The sequence below is a fragment of the Pogona vitticeps genome, chromosome 6, assembly GCF_051106095.1.
Source record: "Pogona vitticeps strain Pit_001003342236 chromosome 6, PviZW2.1, whole genome shotgun sequence".
In the NCBI taxonomy this organism is placed as follows: Eukaryota; Metazoa; Chordata; class Lepidosauria; order Squamata; family Agamidae; genus Pogona; species Pogona vitticeps.
The window spans coordinates 118,386,034-118,403,009 of NC_135788.1; the positions used below are offsets into that span (position 1 = coordinate 118,386,034).

At 48.7% G+C, this 16,976-nt stretch overlaps 1 protein-coding gene across 3 annotated transcripts; it reads right to left on the reverse strand.

Annotated features, from left to right (window-relative positions):
- Nucleotides 1-338: 338 nt before the first annotated feature.
- EFS (embryonal Fyn-associated substrate) lies at nucleotides 339-16,976 on the reverse strand. Of its 3 annotated transcripts, none has more exons than XM_072977051.2 (7): nucleotides 16,754-16,976; nucleotides 13,806-14,791; nucleotides 10,435-10,767; nucleotides 9,873-9,971; nucleotides 4,554-5,270; nucleotides 2,945-3,034; nucleotides 339-2,388 (listed from the first exon to the last, which is right to left on the reverse strand). In XM_072977051.2, exons 3-7 carry the CDS (start codon nucleotides 10,690-10,692, stop codon nucleotides 1,975-1,977), a joined length of 1,578 nt encoding a protein of 525 aa, XP_072833152.2. In that variant the 5' UTR covers nucleotides 10,693-10,767; nucleotides 13,806-14,791; nucleotides 16,754-16,976; the 3' UTR covers nucleotides 339-1,974. The 3 variants fall into 3 exon arrangements, with proteins under 3 accessions (XP_072833152.2, XP_072833153.2, XP_078234459.1); XM_072977052.2 differs by having other exon boundaries at nucleotides 13,705-14,791; XM_078378333.1 differs by lacking the exon at nucleotides 16,754-16,976 and adding an exon at nucleotides 16,372-16,542 and having other exon boundaries at nucleotides 13,705-14,791.

The following is a 16,976-nucleotide window of genomic DNA, read 5'->3' on the forward strand; positions in this document are numbered from 1 at the left end:
TCAGGGTCTTTTCCAAGGAGTCTTCTCTTCTCATGAGACGGCCAAAGGATTGGAGCCTCAGCTTCAGGATCTGTCCTTCCAGTGAGCACTCGGGGTCGATTTCCTTCAAAATGGATAGGTTTGTCGTCCATGCAGTCCAGGGGACTCTCAAGAGTCTCCTCCAGCACCACAATTTGAAAGCATCCATTCTTCGGCGGTCAGTCTTCTTTATAGTCCAGCTCTCACTTCTGTACATCGCTTCCGGAAAAAGCCTAATAAAACGCTTCTGTTGCAAGGCTGGGGGAGTGGGACAGAGAAAAACCCTACCAGGATTTGCAAGGAAGCAACACACACAGCTCTTAAGTTTTTACACTAGTTTTATTATGACCAAACCTAGAAAAAAAAAACCTTGGCAAGTATTTCCTGAGAGAGCAACGTTTTACACCCCATTTGCTTCCTGGTAAGGAAATGAGCCAAAGGGTGAGGGGAGAGAAGGGGGTTATGTCAATCACGTATTTGGTTGCCGATGATCCAAAACGACCACACACCACACACGCTTGAAGAGGGGCTGTTTTTGGAGGAATGGCGACCTCAGACCTGAGTAAACGGACCGGCCAGTGTGAAGAAGGGCTTCCTTCCTGAAAGAGCTAAGAAAAAGTGTTGTTAAGGTTGTTTCTGATTATGGCCGCTACAGCTTCCATGGGCAATGATGGATGCCTTGGGAAGACTGGAAATTGTAATATGCAAAAATAAGATTATTTCCCCAAAATATAATGGGATGAACTAACCATCTCAGCAAGGGGCTCATTTCTCTCCTTCCCTCTCCATCTGGGGCTCTTTAAGGATGCTCATGTCTGTCGTCCACGTTGTGCATTTATATAAAGTCCACACTGACCCCTTACCTCTGTTTTCCATTTTTATCCTTTCCTGGCTCAGCGTTCTTGGCTTCCTCCCCTCTGTTCTGGATTCCTTTGCTTCCTTTCATATCCCCCCCCCCTTTTTTGGCATCTGTTAGCTTCCAAACCTTAATTCCCCCCCCCCCCCGCTATGACGATCTGGCAATTTTCTTCCTCTCCTTTCCTTCTTCCAGCTGTTATTGCAGAAATCTTTGCTTAAAAAAGAGGATATTTCCCCTTCATCCTGCTTTTTTTCCTCGAGACTTTTAATGGGAGGACAGGAGGAAAAGGGGGTTGTGTCCGGAAAGGCAGGGGGGGGGCACCGTATTCGACACAAGTTTAATTCATCCCTGAAGCTGGCCATCCATCATCATCCTCTGGTGAAATGGTGCTGGATCGCTAATACTGAAGAGGGAACCGTTGTGAGAATCTGTTGTTGCCGAGGGAACCTAGATGGGAAGGGATAGAGCACAGCAAAGTGTCATGTGGGGTAAAAGGGCAAGGGTCAGGCCGGGTATTTGGTGAGGAGAAGAGCCACAGGTTAGAAGTTGCAGGTGCAAAGGTCAGGGGTGAAGCAGGTGAAGGTTGGATGCTTGGAAGATGATTCTGACCTTTTTTGTTTAGGAGAGAAGACAGGTTCCCAGCCTTGAGTAAACCTGGTGTGTTCTTGGACTACAATTCCCAGCAGTCTTGACCGCAAGCCGGGGCTTCTGGGAATTGCAGTCCAAGAACACCCAGGTTGGCCAAGGTTGGCAACCACTGCTCTAGGAGAACAGAGCAAAATTGCCTTCAAGTTGAGCATCCTTAAAAGCTTGCAAAAACAGTTCTGTATGTAGACACTGGATTCCACGGGGTCTAGAGAGAAGCCGCGCTAGGATCTTGAGACAGAGCCCAAGGGAAACGCTGGTGCTGAGACAGTGTGGTCCCCTGAGCATGTTTTTACCCTACGTATTGCCAAAATCCGCAGGACACCACTGCACTCAGAGAGAGGTCTGAAGTGATACGGTTCCTTAGAACGCCAGGAATTCTAGTGCACATCGCAGCCGGGTGGGGCCAGATGTTTGCTGGTGAAGAATCGGAGTCCGCAGAGACCACAGGATCACGAGGGGGCCAAGGCCCCGAGTAAGGAAGTGAAGGCCAGGGCTTGTTGGGAGAGCTCCACCACGCGTTCTCGCATCTCCCGGGCGGCTGGGGGCGACGGGTACTGCAGGGCGGCGCTCTTGATGGACAGAACGGCCGTTTTCAACGCTTGGCACAGGGCGCCACTGGCTGCCCCCACCCTCGAGCGCACCGTGGCCGAGGACGCCAGGCGGGACACGGTGTCCCCCACAAAGACCAGTTTGTGGGCGGTGATGATGACAAATTTGCTGTGGGGTACGAAGACCCGGGGAGGCTGGTGGGCGGCTGCGCTGGCGAGAAGGGCCTCAATGGCCGAAAGCAAGGTGGTGTAATGAGCTTGGCACTGGCCTGTATAGAAATGCAGGAGCTGGCTGTCTTGTGGAGACGGTGGGACCTAAAAGATGAGAAAGGGTTAGGGTTGCAGTATAATCCCCTGTCTGACATCCCCCCCCCCCCCCACTTCTCACTTGGAGAAGGGCCTAACTTGAAGGCTTCATGGCGTGACTTCATGGCCTAGCTCTGTCCGAGCCTTAAGCTAAGTCAGAGCTAGGCCTTTCTCCAGGTGAGTGAAATTTATCCCGGTGAGTGTCTACCATACCGGGTCTCTCAGTCGAATTCTCAAAATGGAGAATTCTTGGACTTGGGAGCCCCAAAAACCCAAAGGGTACATTGCTAAATGTTTTGCTTCTCTTTTTATATTTTTAAGCAGTATCTTATGTGGGCATGGATAAAGTGTTGGCCTGGCTTTTGGGAAACGCAGGTTCAAAATGTCATCCTTTCACACGACCGGTTGTGCAACCTCAGCCGAGTCTCCTTCTCTGTGGCAGCTCTTTCCTTGATTAAGGCCTACCTCCCAGTGAGGATTAATCCCACCCTTTAACAGTGGTTTTCAAGCACAAGCATGGAGGACAAGTTGAAGACCTGAATTAAAAATAAAAAATAGCAGATACCATTTCTTCAGGCTGAGCACTCTCTGCAGGCAGCGTGAGTTCAGGGCTCCCTTCAGGTGTGGTTGGCTTGTGGTGGATTTTGTCTGCTCCCTAGACAAACAGAGATTGTGGTATTTGGATTATGGTGTCATTTTGGCACAAGAGAGAACTCAAAAAAGGACCCAAAATGGTTAACTGTGACCGGGGGGGGGGGGCGGAATTACTCCTGTAAAGTTCAGATTAAGTGAAGCAGCCGTAAAAAGACAAATCGGAAATCAGCAACATTTCTAGTTAGGTGGGAATGAGAGACAGATTCCTATCAACTATGATAGGAACCACTATCCTATGAACCAAAATCTGTTGAAGTTTGCATACTAACAATGGGGGAAAGCCAGCGTTGGCAATTTAGTGAGAACCAAACATGGCCTCTAAAACAGTTTATAAAGTAGGTAAAAGGTAAAGGTAAAGGTTCCCCTTGACAATTTTTGTCCAGTCGTGTTTGACTCTAGGGGGCGGTGCTCATCCCCGTTTCCAAGCCATAGAGCCAGCGTTTTGTCCGAAGACAATCTTCCGTGGTCACATGGCCAGTGCAATTTAGACACGGAACGCTGTTACCTTCCCACCGAAGTGGTCTCTATTAATCTACTTGCATGTGCATGCTTTCGAACCGCTAGGTTGGCGGGAGCTGGGACAAGCGACGGGCGCTCACTCCATTGCGTGGATTCGATCTTACGACTGCTTGGTCTTCTGACCCTGCAGCACAGAGGCTTCTGTGGTTTAGCCCGCAGCGCCACCACATCCCTTGTTGTTATAAAGTAGGCAGGGTTTAAAATTAGGCCTACTAATTTTGCAAGGGGGCACCAGACCGCCGCGTAGTACACTGGTTAGAATATTCGACGGTGATGTGGGAGAGATCCAGGTTTTGATGTTCATTGAACTATGAATCCCGTTTGTAACCTAAGGTCATTCTCGCTTTCTCAACAGGAACTTAATTTGCAGGATTGTGGTGAGGACCAAGGGAAGATGAGGAAAGCCAGCAGCCAAAACCTTCCTGCTTCGTTATGCAGAAGGCATACCTTCTGGAGGTGAATTCCTCACGTTAAGGAATTCCCCTAGACGTTATCTGCAACTCAGTTCTACATAGATTTCTTCGCTTCAGGCAGTGCACCTCCAGAAGTTAAGCCCGTTGCGTAACTTAAGCACAGGCGTACCTCGGTTTACGAACGCCTCAGTTAACATCATTTTCAGTTTACAAAAGAAAATCCAATAACGCCTCGGTTTACTATTTTTTTCCGCAACAGAAAGTTTCTCCAGGATGCATTGCACCTGGGAGGTTTATAGCGCCGCCCTTGTGCATGTGTTCCTATGTATTTTCGGTTTACATATTTTTCGCATTACGAAACATCCCGTAGAACGCATTAAATCTGTAAACCGAGGTACGCCTGTAACAGGATTTCAGCCACTTCGTAGAGAGCTGGGAGTTCGATTCCCCCGTGGTGCCTTCCCTTGGCAAGTGCTAGGATTCCATGATCCATAGAGTCCCTTCCACCTCTGCAGTTCTAAGAGGATGATGATGATGATGATGGCTGAGTATAGATTTCTGCCTCTGTTACGATGTTGCCGCACTTACCTTGAGATGAACATAGTCGTATTCCTCCGGGAGGCGGATCCCTTCGTATTCGTTGTGGCCCTCTTCCCGACCACGCTCTAGCTGCTCTCCCACGCCAAGACCCCCCAGTCGGGGTGGAGGTGGCGGGAGCGGCCGGTCTTGAATGCTGCCCTTCCGCGCAATACTCGGCGAGGGCGGTGGGGGTTCCACCGAGAGCCGTTCCTCGCTGGGGAGGGCAGGCAGCGGGCGCCGGGACAAGCTTTCGGCGGAAGGGAGCCGTGGTCGGGCTGGGGTGGCTGACTCCCTCAGGGTCAATCCTTGGAGGGTTCCCTCGAGGGGTGGGGAGCCGGGGGCCATGAGAGGAACGTCATAGATGCCCCCGTCCTCCTCCTCCTCGCCCGCTGCTTCCTCTCTGCTTTCCCCAGCCAGCACTTCCTCGGGAGACTCGTACAAGTTGAGCAAGGCTGAGGCGCGGCGTAAATTGGAAGGGATAGCATAAACGAGGGGGCTCCCGGTTCCTCCTCCTCCTTCCTCCTCCTCTTCCTCCTTCTCCTCCTCTTCTTCTCCGTCTTGGCCCAGGGATTTCTTGAAGGCGAGCGGGACATCGTAAGGGTCGTCTGAAGTTGGAGGAGCCGTAGGCTGAGGAGCGACGCGGGCTACCTTCTTTGGACATGAAGAAGGCGAGTCGTAGGTGTCAGAAAGAGTGTCCTTCAGCACCGAGGAAGGGATGTCATAAACCTGCCGGTGGGAAAGGCAGGGGGAGGGGAAAAAGAGCACATGGAGAAGAAAAGTGAGGAAAGGGTCAATTGGATTAAGACTGTGGACCTCGTTTTATATTCATATTAGAGATAGAGGGGTGAGGTGGGAAAACAGTTTCTTTTAATTTTTCCCCCTTTTCAGACTCTTCTCTACTATAGAAAATTTGACTGCTATAACACACTCTACATGGGGCTGCCCTTGGGAGCAGTTCAGAAGCTACCACTAGTGCAACCTGTAGCAGCCAGATTATTGTCTGGTATTCACTTTGTACAGCATACATCACCAGCCTTCAACTAACTGAACTGGCTTCCAGTTCGGAAATGGGGGAAGCCAAAAAACAAACTCCCCAAGATCCATTGGAAACGGGGGGAGAAAAACCCAAAGCAACCAAACCCCCCCAAGACCCATCGGAAATGGGGGGGAGCCAAAAAACAAACAAACCCCCAAGACTCATCAGAAACGGGGAAAAACACTCCAAAAAGCAACACCCCCAAAAAACCCATCAGAAATGGGGGAAAAAAACGACATACAAAGAAACCCCCCAAGACCCATCACAGCACAGAAACATAACCCCCTAGCCCAAAACCACGCTGCAAAAACACCCAGAACCGTTTTTAAAAAGCAGAAAACAGCACCTTATCTTACCAGGCAGCCCGAAGCCTCCCTGCAAACGCACACACACGCTCGCTTGGAAGCAGAAGCGAGGTAGTCCCAAGCCTCCAATGAGGACCGACGCACACTCTCTAACCACTAGGGCGAAAGAGCTACAAAGAAGCAGCCTCATCGCCACCTACGGTTTGAATCACCCACCTTTTCCCCCTGCCTTTTTCTGTTCGTAAGAGGAAGCTCTGGTCGCAAGTAGAAGCCAAATTTTGCGTCCGGAGCTGGTCGTAACTCGAAATGGTCATAAGTAGCGACGTTCGCAAGTCGAGGCCCACTGTATCAGTGTTCAGAATTTCAGATTATTACAAAATTTGAGATTGTTACTAGCTATGCTTAAATAATGTATTACAGTACTCATTGCACAGAAAAAATGACAAGTAACTAGTTGTTCCAAACTCTGGACTTAAACCTTTCAGTGTGGTGGGAACACTCTCCGGTATGTGCCCTAAGAGGGTGGGAATTACGTTGAGTTTTAGAAAACTCTTAAAACATGTTTACTTACTTACAGCTTCTCTGGATGGGCACAAATTATATCTTATTTGTTGCTGTGTTTTTTAAATTATCTTTTTATTTTTGAAGTCCTCTTCAAAGCTGTCTCATGCTGCCTTTATTTTGTATTGTATATGTCTTTGTATTGTATCATTTATGTCTTATACAAAGGGCTTCGCAGTTGGTACCGCTTAGTATTCTGGAGTGCCTGGCTTCAGGAGTTCTGAGTTCAAATCCTTATTGTGGTTCCAGGAGAGGGGCTAGCTGAAATCTCTCCCCCTCCCTCCCCCAGTCTGTGTGGCTGATGGGATTATGTGCCCTACCAACCTAGGCAGCCCCAGACAAGCTGTACCATAACCCCAGAACGCTATAAAGAGGACTAGCTGGGAAAACACTATAGCAAAGAGAAAGAGAAATTTAAATAAAAAGAGAAAAATCAAAAAGAGTAGGACCTAAGAATTGTACAGCCATACCTCTCCTAAAACACAGCAGGACAACAGTTCAAAAATTTGCTTTTTGAAACAGTTCAAAAATTTGCCTTTTGAAACAGTTCAAAAATTCGCTTTTTGAAACAGTTCAACAATTTGCTTTTTGAAACAGTTCAACAATTCGCTTTTCGCTTTCCCCTAAAGGACAAAGTCCGAAACCTCCATTGTGTTCAGCTTCCAAGCAAAGGCTTCAAGCATCCTTGAACGCCTCCAAATTGACAAGGGCGACCCTCCATCTGTCAATCATTGCCCTTCCGGAAAACACCATAAAAACCTTTTAGGTTTCTCTCCAGGCCTTTGTCTCGAGTGGTCTCCGCTGGCCTTTGTCTGAAGCTTATCTCAGGACTTGGGTACTCCGAGGCCATCCTGTATGTGAATTTCACTGAATTATATACAATTATTATGCAAGAGAGCTTTTTCTGAGAAAATGTCTGCCTTGCTTTAAAAAAAAAAATGCAACTCCTTGTTCTCTCCTTCATTTCTAAAACGTCATTTAAGAAAAATAGCCCATCTAAAAAAAAAACAAAAAACAACAAACAAACAAAAAACCACCTCTCAGGAAGTGATTTAAGGCACAATCAAGACAGAAACAGCTTGTGTTTTGGACGGTTTGTGGCCCAATCCAGTTTGAGCTATTTTCTGTTGACCAGACGACGTAGAAGGACGTACAGTGGTGCCTTGCATTACGACGTTAACTCGTTCCAGCGAAATCGCTGTAGAACGAAAACGTTGTAAAGCGAAAATTAAAAAAGCTGTTGAAACGCATTAATGCGTTCCAATCGGCTAAGAACTCACCGTCCAGCGAAGATCCTCCATAGGGGCGGCCATTTTCGGGTGCCTGTGCAGCAAAAAATGGCTCCTAAACACAGCGGGGAGCCATTTTGAGCACCCGGAGGCCATTTTGAAAACCCGACGATCAGCTGTTTTGTCGGGGAAGCGAAAATCGGTTCCCAAACAGGGAACTGATCATCACGCAGCAAAATTCCCCCATTCAAAACATTGTTTTGCGATTGCTTTTGCGATCGCAAAAACCTCGTCGTAATGCGGATTTGTCATTAAACGGAGCGCCTGTCTTGCGAGGTACCACTGTATAGGCTAGAGCGATTTCTGTATGCCCAGAAGGATCCCTTTAAGGGAATACTCTCCCAGTGAAATGCCCCTTTCTAGTGAAATCAAGCATGATCCTTTATCACCATCTGATCGCACCCTTAGTGGTTTACATGCCCAAGACCGATTTCACCGAGGCACTTAATGTACCATCTGTGCTAAATGTTACTGGAGAAAATTAAAGACCGCCTGCAGCCAAAGTCTGTTCCTTTCCTGCATACATAAATCTTACAGGTCTTGATTCCATGTTTCCTTATTTTTAAAAATTAGCTTGTTAAATATAATGGTCATTGATTTAAGGAGGTGCATGTTCTACCTTGCACATACAGGATATTCAGCCTTCTACGACTTCCCCGCTTTCTTTCACTTTCATATGCTTAGCCCCCAGCAGGCTCAGAGCCCCGAAAACGTTACCTTTTTGGACTAAAAAAAACCCGAATTCCTTAGTGATTTGTTCCATACTGGCTGGCAGATTTGAAAACAAAAGATTTCCAGGCTTTGATGCATTCCCACGGAAACTTTTTCCCCGACAAACGCAAGGTGGGACACATAACGCCATCCATTGCGTGTAAGCACCGAAATACGTTCCCCTCTGTTCCCTGGGCTTCACTTACTCCCCAGTAGGCTTTGCAGCTCCCCCTGCTCTGCTCGGGTTGATTTATGTCCCTTAGAGTTTAAGTAACTCAGGCCAGTTTTCCAATTCCCCAAAAGCGCCATTAAAACCAAGAAAAAAGGGAGGTCAGACAGAAGAATCTCGAGTGCTTTTTTTGACCTGCAATGCAACTTTTCACAGCAACCACCGTGCCTGGAGAATATTGAGGGTTCCAGTCCCAGAAAAGAACTTTTGCAAACTCCAGAGGAGATTTTTCTCCAAATGCATAGAATAGATTGCTTGTCAGGCTCTGCTTTTCTGGCCTCCAAGGAAACCGGCAGGATCAGATGCTCCACATTTCACAGAGTGTTGCCCCGTACATTTTACACGCTCGTCCAGCTGTCCTTTTCCTATCTCCCACCTGCCACACCCCGCTGGGTTTCTCTCCATCTTGGGGAGCCATCTGCCTGGGCGGTGGAACCGAGGGAAACCGAGAAGGTTTGCGTCTGGAAGCCGCCACCTCTCGGCACTTGGCCCGAGATACGGTTACCCCTCGGAGCCCAGGCGAGACTCGGCTGTCGCCCGCGACAGATGGGTCCAGCTGTCCTCGGAGGCAATTCCCCCCCCCACGCGAGGGACGCGCCCGCCAGCCAACAGTTGCATCGGCCGGAGCGCATCCCGTTCCCCAAACGTGTCCCCCGCCCCAGCCAGCTTGGAACACGGAGGGATCGTGCTGACAACAGACAAGATAGCACCATAACCGGCCAGACTCTGGAAAATAATGTGGATCAAAGCATGAGAGAGAAATCAGAACTGCCGGAGCACTCAGTGGTTTCGGTCTCTGGCTTAGAGGTTGGGAGTTCGATTCCCCCACTGGGCCTCCTTGAAAGGGGCTGGAGTCGATGATCTAGAGAGGTCCCTTCCACCTCTGCAGCTCTAAGAGGATGGTTATGTTTAAATCGTTAAGGGGAGAAGTCACTGACGCATCCTTTAAGGTCACAGTTCAACCAGGTAAAGGACATTCCCCCTGTCCTGATCATTAGCCAGCTATCACGGCCTTTACTGCTTAACCCACAGTTGGGATACAAAAGGGGGGGGCAGGAATCACCACAATAAATATGATATGTCATTATAGCCCCTGGCATCTATACCACAGGCGGCGGACCTATGGCATTCCAAGCGTTGCCTCCTTCTTCAGGTTTGACATACACGCGCCCCTCCGAAACAGCCAGAAATACTAACCTCTGAGAAATCCCCATCTCTTCGGGTGCCCCGAGGGACCCAGTATATCCCCTCAGGGGGCAGGGGGCAAGGCCGAGCCGGGGGTGGCACCTCGTACACCTGGCGGGATGGGAGGAGAGAAAAAAAAATCAGGCCGAGATGTCAGGTTTTCCTAGAGCAGGGGGGACTCCGCATTGCTGGTGGCTGCGACTCAGAATCTGAATTCTTTGGATTTTCACTCTGACAAAAGCGAGCCGAGACAAGAAGTCGCGTCAGATTCCCCCCACCCCTTTTTTAATTCTTCCGCATTCTGCATCAGATTCAGCCACGGAAGTGGAGCGCGCCAATATTGTACCGTCACCTTTGGAGCGCCAGAAGCTGCTCCTCGGACCGAGCCTCCACCCTTATACCTAGAAGGAGATCTCACTCCTTCATCCATAAAATATCCTGATCGAATACTACTACGAGATGCTGGACTCCCCAGCCTTGAATATACTATTTGAGCACAAAGCAGAACGTTCCAGAGTCGTACCACGGGTGACGCTGTGAGTGGAGGAACATCGCTCGTTTTTTTCCCCCTCACCTCCTGCTCTTCTCTCCTCCATCCCCGCCTTCGTTGCTCATCCTGGGGTGCTTTGGAAGCCATCTCAACCAGGGCTACATCCTTCCTGGGCACCTGATAGACATCCGCTGGGGTGTGATTCTGCTGCAAGGTCGGCCCAGGGGAGCCTGGCTCCAGGAGGACCCGGACTCTGTTGGCTGGCACAATCCCCTGGTGCCCATGGAGGGAACACAGGTGCCACCCCTCGAGCCCTGGAGCCTCAGGTTGAAGCAAAACCATCAGGTCGCCCTTCCGGAAGGAAAGTTCGTCCGGACACTCGGCTGCATTGTCGTAAAGCGCACGGCACAGCTGAGCCTGTAGAAGCGGATGGGCGGGTAAGGGGGTGAAATTCATAAAACAAAGCATGACTTACACGGCTTTCTCCTTAAAATTTAAGCACGGGTCAGCCCTCTTCCAAATCACAAGCAAACCTTCCAGCTCTGCCGGACTACAAAGCCCATTGCCCCCAGCCTGCACTCAGCCAAATTTGGAAAGCCACTGGGCCTTGATCCCCTCTCTGTCTGGACTTAGATCTGAGGTTTGGTTTTCTCCCCCCCCCCAAAAAAAGGCAAGCCATGCAGCTGAGCTGGGACTACAAAGCCCATCAGCCCCAGCCGGCAAAACCAGAGGATGGACAGCGGCAGCTGCCAGACCAGAGAAGTTTGAAATTCATGATGCATTTGAGCATATATAGAAAAGACTTAATACCTAAATGCATTCTGGTGTGACAGTTGATGAAGGAATTACCCCATATTTTTCCGTGTATAAGACGCCCCCATGTATAAGGCACTCCCCTTTTCTGATCCAAAATTAAGAAATCTAAGTGGGCCTTAGCAAATGTAGAGGGAAAGGGATCAAAGCGCTGCAGGATCACATTGATCCCTGCTTTCCCCTCCTATTGTTTTTCTTCTCTCCTGAGCTTACTTCCGTGTATAAGACAACCCTCAATTTTTAGTCTAAAGATTTTAGACAAAAGTACAGTTGTGCCTCGCTTAACAAGCGCCTCGTATAGCGACGAATCCACATAGCGATCCCTTTTCCGGGATCGTTAATGCGGAGGCGTCGCGTCAGCCTCTATGGCCGAAACTCACATAGCGAAGATCGGTAAGCGTTTCGCTTACCGACCGTCACTTTGCGACCCGCGGATCAGCTGTTCGGCGGCTCCAAAATGGCCGCCGGAACAGCCGAAATGGCTGCACGCAGCGTTTTCGCACCCTCCCCTCGCTTACCGAGGGCCCAAAAATGGCTGCTGGCTATGGGAAGACTTCGTTAAACGGTGAGTTTTTCTGCCGATTTGGAAAGATGGCTTTTTTTGTTCCGTTTAACGAAGTATTCACATAACGAAGGTTAATCCGGAACGGATTAACCGCGCTATGCGAGGCACCACTGTATAGTCTTATACACAGGAAAATACGGTATACAGTATACACATGTGACTATTAGTACAAAACCTGGCGCAGCAGTGCCCTGGACACTGTTTCTGGTGCAAACAGACTTACATCATCCTCCTTAGAAGCCGAAATATTGCAGGTAAACAGCACCTACTTTTAGCTTCCACCCCACTCAAAACACCTCCATAAAGAAAACAGGTATCGCTGCGTAAATAAATACTTTAGTGTACACCTTAGGCAAACGACAGGGGGATCTAAAGACGTTTTCGGAGACACCCAACCTAAGTTTAGAAAAATTTCTTTTTTTGGACTACAACTCCCAGACTCCCTTTAGCCAGAGCGTCCACTAGTCTGGCTGGGGATTTGGGGTCTTGTAGTTGCTCCGCAGTCCCGAAAGACAAATGGTTGAACCCAGATTTTCACCACCCTCAGAGCAGATGCACCGAAATCGTGGCTAATTTCAGCCCCTTTGATTTAAAATGGGTCTACTCTAAGTATGGCTAGATTGGGACCTTTTACTTTACAGTGTGATCCTTTTATTTATTAATGTTAACTCTCCCTCGATCAACTTTGAGAAACCATCACCGGGAAGGGAGGGGGGCAAGCATCAGAGTTCAATATCCATTCAGCCATTCTGGCTGACAGGGGACTCCCCACCCCCACCCCCACCGGGCCTTTTACCCAAGCTAGCTTTTTAAGGGGTCCATGACAATAAAATAATCACATTAAACTATCATACAAATCGCGACCCCTGATAGGATACTGTTCCATGTTTAATATCAGAGAAGGATGGATGAATAATTTTTAGCAAGTAGGGGTACAGGGGAATCACTATATTGGGTGTAGACCAAATTTCCATGGCCAAGAATGATCTCAGAGTAGTGCATATTCCCAGAAAACATTCAAGAAGCCAAACATGTGGTTTTCAGCTGTAGTTAGAGAAGATCTGTACAGATGAAAACTTTGTGTGTGTTTGTCCATGCATGCAAAATGACATAAAGTTGTAGCACCCAGACTTTGGAACTCCCTGCCACTGGAGGCCAGCCTGGCCCCATCTTGGCTGTCCTTCTGCAAGCAGGGCCAAGACCTTTCTCTTCAGGCAGGCTTTCCCTCAATCACTGGCTTGCCTAAGTGGTGTTTTTTTTTAAATGGATAATCATACTTTGTTGCTTTAAATGTGTTTTCGATGTTGCTTATGTTTACTGTTTTATAGTGCAGTATTTGTTTGGCCTTTTTTTTTTAGTGTTTGTGTACTCGTTAAATAGTCTCGCTTGATGATCCAAGCTGCCCGGGGTCCCTTTTAAAGGAGAAAGGTGGAGTAAAAATCATTTTAAATAAATAAAAGTTAAAATCTCACTCTTAATTTAAACCGTGGAGAGGTTCTGGAGTATTACAAACAAGGGACACCTAAACCAAGAGTTAAGATAAATTTTAGAGAAAAACACCTCCCCACTGCCTTCCCCAACTAGCAACTCTTCATGGGCAATGGACTACAACACCCATATTCCCAACTAGCATGGATGGGAGCGATGGGTCTTACAGTCCAACCCACAGGATGGGAAAAAGTGGAGCAAACGTCGGGGAAATGAAAAACACCGTGGTTATTGACCGAAGATTTGCAAGGTACTTTTTTTTTGCTATCAATCACTGCCTTCTTCCTTTTATATGCAATGCCCCCCCCAAGATCACCCTTCTACCCTTAAAAATCTCAGTCAGAAAATGACCCTGCTCCCCAAGGAATCCTGAAAATTAAATCTTTTGCATAAGGTCAAAAAGAGCACCTGAATCCTGACTCAATGGTAGGCTTTGGCCGACACCAACGCTTCATTTTTTCTTTTTCCACCTCGTGGAAAATACTTACAGACATTTTGCTTTGTAAGAATGCAGCAGAAGTGTTCAGGGCAGAAGGAAGAGCTGAGAAGCCCAATTCCAGGGCCAAGAAATCATGGACTCCAATCCCACCTTTTCTACTCTTTTCGTGGGTTTCCAAAAAACACCAGCCTTTTCTTGAGAAGCATGACTTGCCTTTTGTGCACTTGATTGCTTTCCGAGAGACTTCCTGAGAAATGTGACAGCGGGTTTTTATAGCTTTCTTTAAAAATCCAGTCCTTTTGGGGTGGAAGACAGCTTCAAAAGGGGGACCTCTTCGGAAGACATGGGAAAAGTTCTGCTTCCTCGCAATATCCCAGCGGGAATGTTTTTTTCCGAGGGAATGCAAGCGGAGCTTCCTAAGCTTTTGCAAAAGTGTGGCTTTTCTTCAGGAGTCCAGTCAAGTTTTCAATTTGCAATTCACTTTTTTCCGCCCAGACGTTTTCAAAGTGAGGTCTCCTCGAAATCTCTCGGTCAGCAAAATGGTCCCAGAGAAGCCGTCTGGAGAGGAGGCCGGATGGCTTCCCGGCAGCATGGATTGCAACAGAGGAGGCAAAAACCCAACAAGTTGGAACAAGGATCCGCGTTGCAACCGCAGGGTGGGAGAGGGAGAGACATTTACAGAAGCCGCTCTCTCCAGTTTCTTTCCAAAAAAGCCCCAAACCACACGACCCGGCGCACACAGAAAATGAGCCAGAGGTTTTGCAACGTCATTAAATCCCAGAAACACTGAACTGTTCCCTTGGCTTGGGAAAGCAAAGGAGGTGGAAAGTCCCCATTGACAGAGAATTTATAGATCCACAGAGGTTAGCACATTTCCCCCGCTCAAAGCCAGAATAAAAGAGTCAATCCAGAGCAGGTTCTTAAAAAAAAAAACCCAGCAAATCAGGATTTTTTTTATGTGTTCCTGAGAATAGAGACCGTATCTAGAACAGAGAACAAGACTTTTGGTGAACTTTTCTTGCATCCCAGAGCAGTTCATTAAATGCTAAAGTTTGCTTCAGTTCTTTCCTGAGATCCCAAAACGGTGCGCAGAAATCTAGTCGGCTTTGCAGAAAAGCTCCAAACCGCCATGAAATCTGCAATTGGAAAATGACAATTCCAACAATGTTATTTTTAAACAAACACACTTCTGAAATGGCAAAGCTCATTGACGTGACATTTATTGCAAATCAAGTTGCGTTTTTTAAAACATCCCTCTTCCTAGTACTCAGAAAGTATATAACGATTGGAAAGCGCGTGGAATGAAACACCCTAGTTTTGCAGTTTTCAAAAGCACAGGATACAGGCTCCTGTCCAGAAACACCCCAAAGCCTTTTACAAGTTTAAAAATAGTAAGATATTTTGCATCCACCTTCTTTTCCACAAGAACCACACACCCTAATTCTCAACAAAATAACTGATTTAAAATGCCACCAGCATTCAGAGAAAGTGAGCAAACATATTTAATTCAGGCCAGATCTAGATAAACCATTGATCTCAAACACAAAGTCCAACACCACACAGAAGCGTGTGGGACTACAATCTACCCCGAAGCCCTGTGTTATTTCTCTGCCAGGAAGAAAGCACGTTTGCTGCCCAAGAAAGGCCAGCTTCGAAATCCAGAAAAAGTCCAGACGACAACCGGCCAATCTGGATCACTTCTCCCCTTTTCTCTCCCACCTCCCTTATTTCCTGTATGCAAACTCTAAGCAAGTTGTCTGGATAAACAGGTTCACATTTTCCATATTAACCAGAGGGAATAGGTTTCTCTTTCTAGAAATAAGCACAGCTTCCCTCTTCTGCGGGGTTTTAAATAAGGGGGCTGGCTATATAGATTTCCAGATGTTTTAGAGAGATGCCAAGCCTTCGCGAATACATAGATACCAATTCCCTTAAAACGTAAAGAGAATTTTCTTTTTATATTAGTATTATTCTTGGCTCTTTCAGAGAGATATATATACATATATTTCTGCTGAGACAGGGCAAGCTTGGTTGGCTTCAAGTTTCTTAGGAATTGGGGGGGTCTTTCTTTAAATGGAAAGGGGAGACCCACACCCTCCCAAATTAAAGAGTTCCAAGCTTTTGCAGGCTGGCCAGCATCCTGGCTCCCAGTCAAGCCCATAATAGGCAGGTTTGCAGTCTCTCCTCTTCCCCCCCCCAAAAAGAGTTATTCATCTCGCTCAGGGGATGAAGAAGAAGGGGGAAAAAAGTTGCTGAAGGCAGCCAAACCAAACGTCTGGATGCAAAAGTGGAGGCCGGGTTGAGACTGGGGCAGGAAAAAGGCAGAGAAAGAAACTCGAGGTTGGGAAGGAAAGAAGACGGCGGGGGGGGGGGAGGAGAAAGAGGGGGGGAGGGAGAAACACACAAAAGAAGGATCCGGGGAAAGAGGATCGGGTAGGTGGAAGAAGCAACGTGGAAGGCAAAAAAATACACCAGGACGAAGGAGGAGAAAGGGGATCCCCCCCTTCCCGAGAAGAAGAAGGAAAAGGAGGCGCGCGCGCGCGGGGAAAGTGCCCAAGAGTTGGTGCGGCGCGTGCGGGGAGGCATCAAAGGGACGCGGCGGGGACTTCAAAGGATTCCCCCCTCCCTCCCCCCCCTACCCCACCCCCACCCCCGCCGCCTCTCTTTTGCACGCTTCCTCCCCGAGATCAAAAGGCGGCAGGACGGCGATCCCCACCTTTCTCCCTCTCTCTCTCTCTCTTGCTTTCTCCATCATCCCACCCTCCCCTTCCCCTCCCCCCCCTCCCTGGGGGTTTTTGGGGCCGGAGGGATTATTCCTTCGCTTTCCCCATCTGCTGGAAGAAAGGGGGGGCATCAGCGGCGATGCTGTCCTTCCTCCTCCTCCTCCTCTTCCCCACCGCCGGGGGGGGGCAGAGTTGGCCCTCCTGCTTCGCCCAGCCAAGGGGTCCAAAGGCTCGCCCCCCCCCCCTCGCCTTCTTCTGCCCCGATACAGGCTCCCCTGGGCGGCCAGGCAGGAGGCGGCGGTGCCGGGAAGGGGGGGGGTTCTCTCCAATCCCCCCCCCCTTGCAAAGCAATCTCTCTCTTTTTCTCTCTTTCACCTCCTCTTGGCTTCTCCTCCGATCCAGCGCCTTCTTTTTTTCCCCCCCTTCCCCACCAAACGGTGAGATTTGCAGAGGGAGGGGAGAAAATGGGGGGGGGGGGGAGGCCGGCCGCTGGATTTGGCTCGCCCCCCACCGCCCTCCTCCTCCTCCTCCTCCTCTTCGCCCCGGGCACACACACACTCACACATACACACACACGTCGGCTGCCCCTCCTTCTCTC

Excerpts from the sequence above, each read along its gene's own strand:
- EFS (XM_072977052.2), bottom strand. Across the intron at positions 9,972-10,434 it reads GGAGGAGAGAAGAGCAGGAG|GTGTACGAGGTGCCACCCCC; the intron begins GTGAGGGGGAAA and ends CCATCCCGCCAG. Across the intron at positions 2,389-2,944 it reads GTGCTCAGCCTGAAGAAATG|GTCCCACCGTCTCCACAAGA; the intron begins GTATCTGCTATT and ends CTCATCTTTTAG.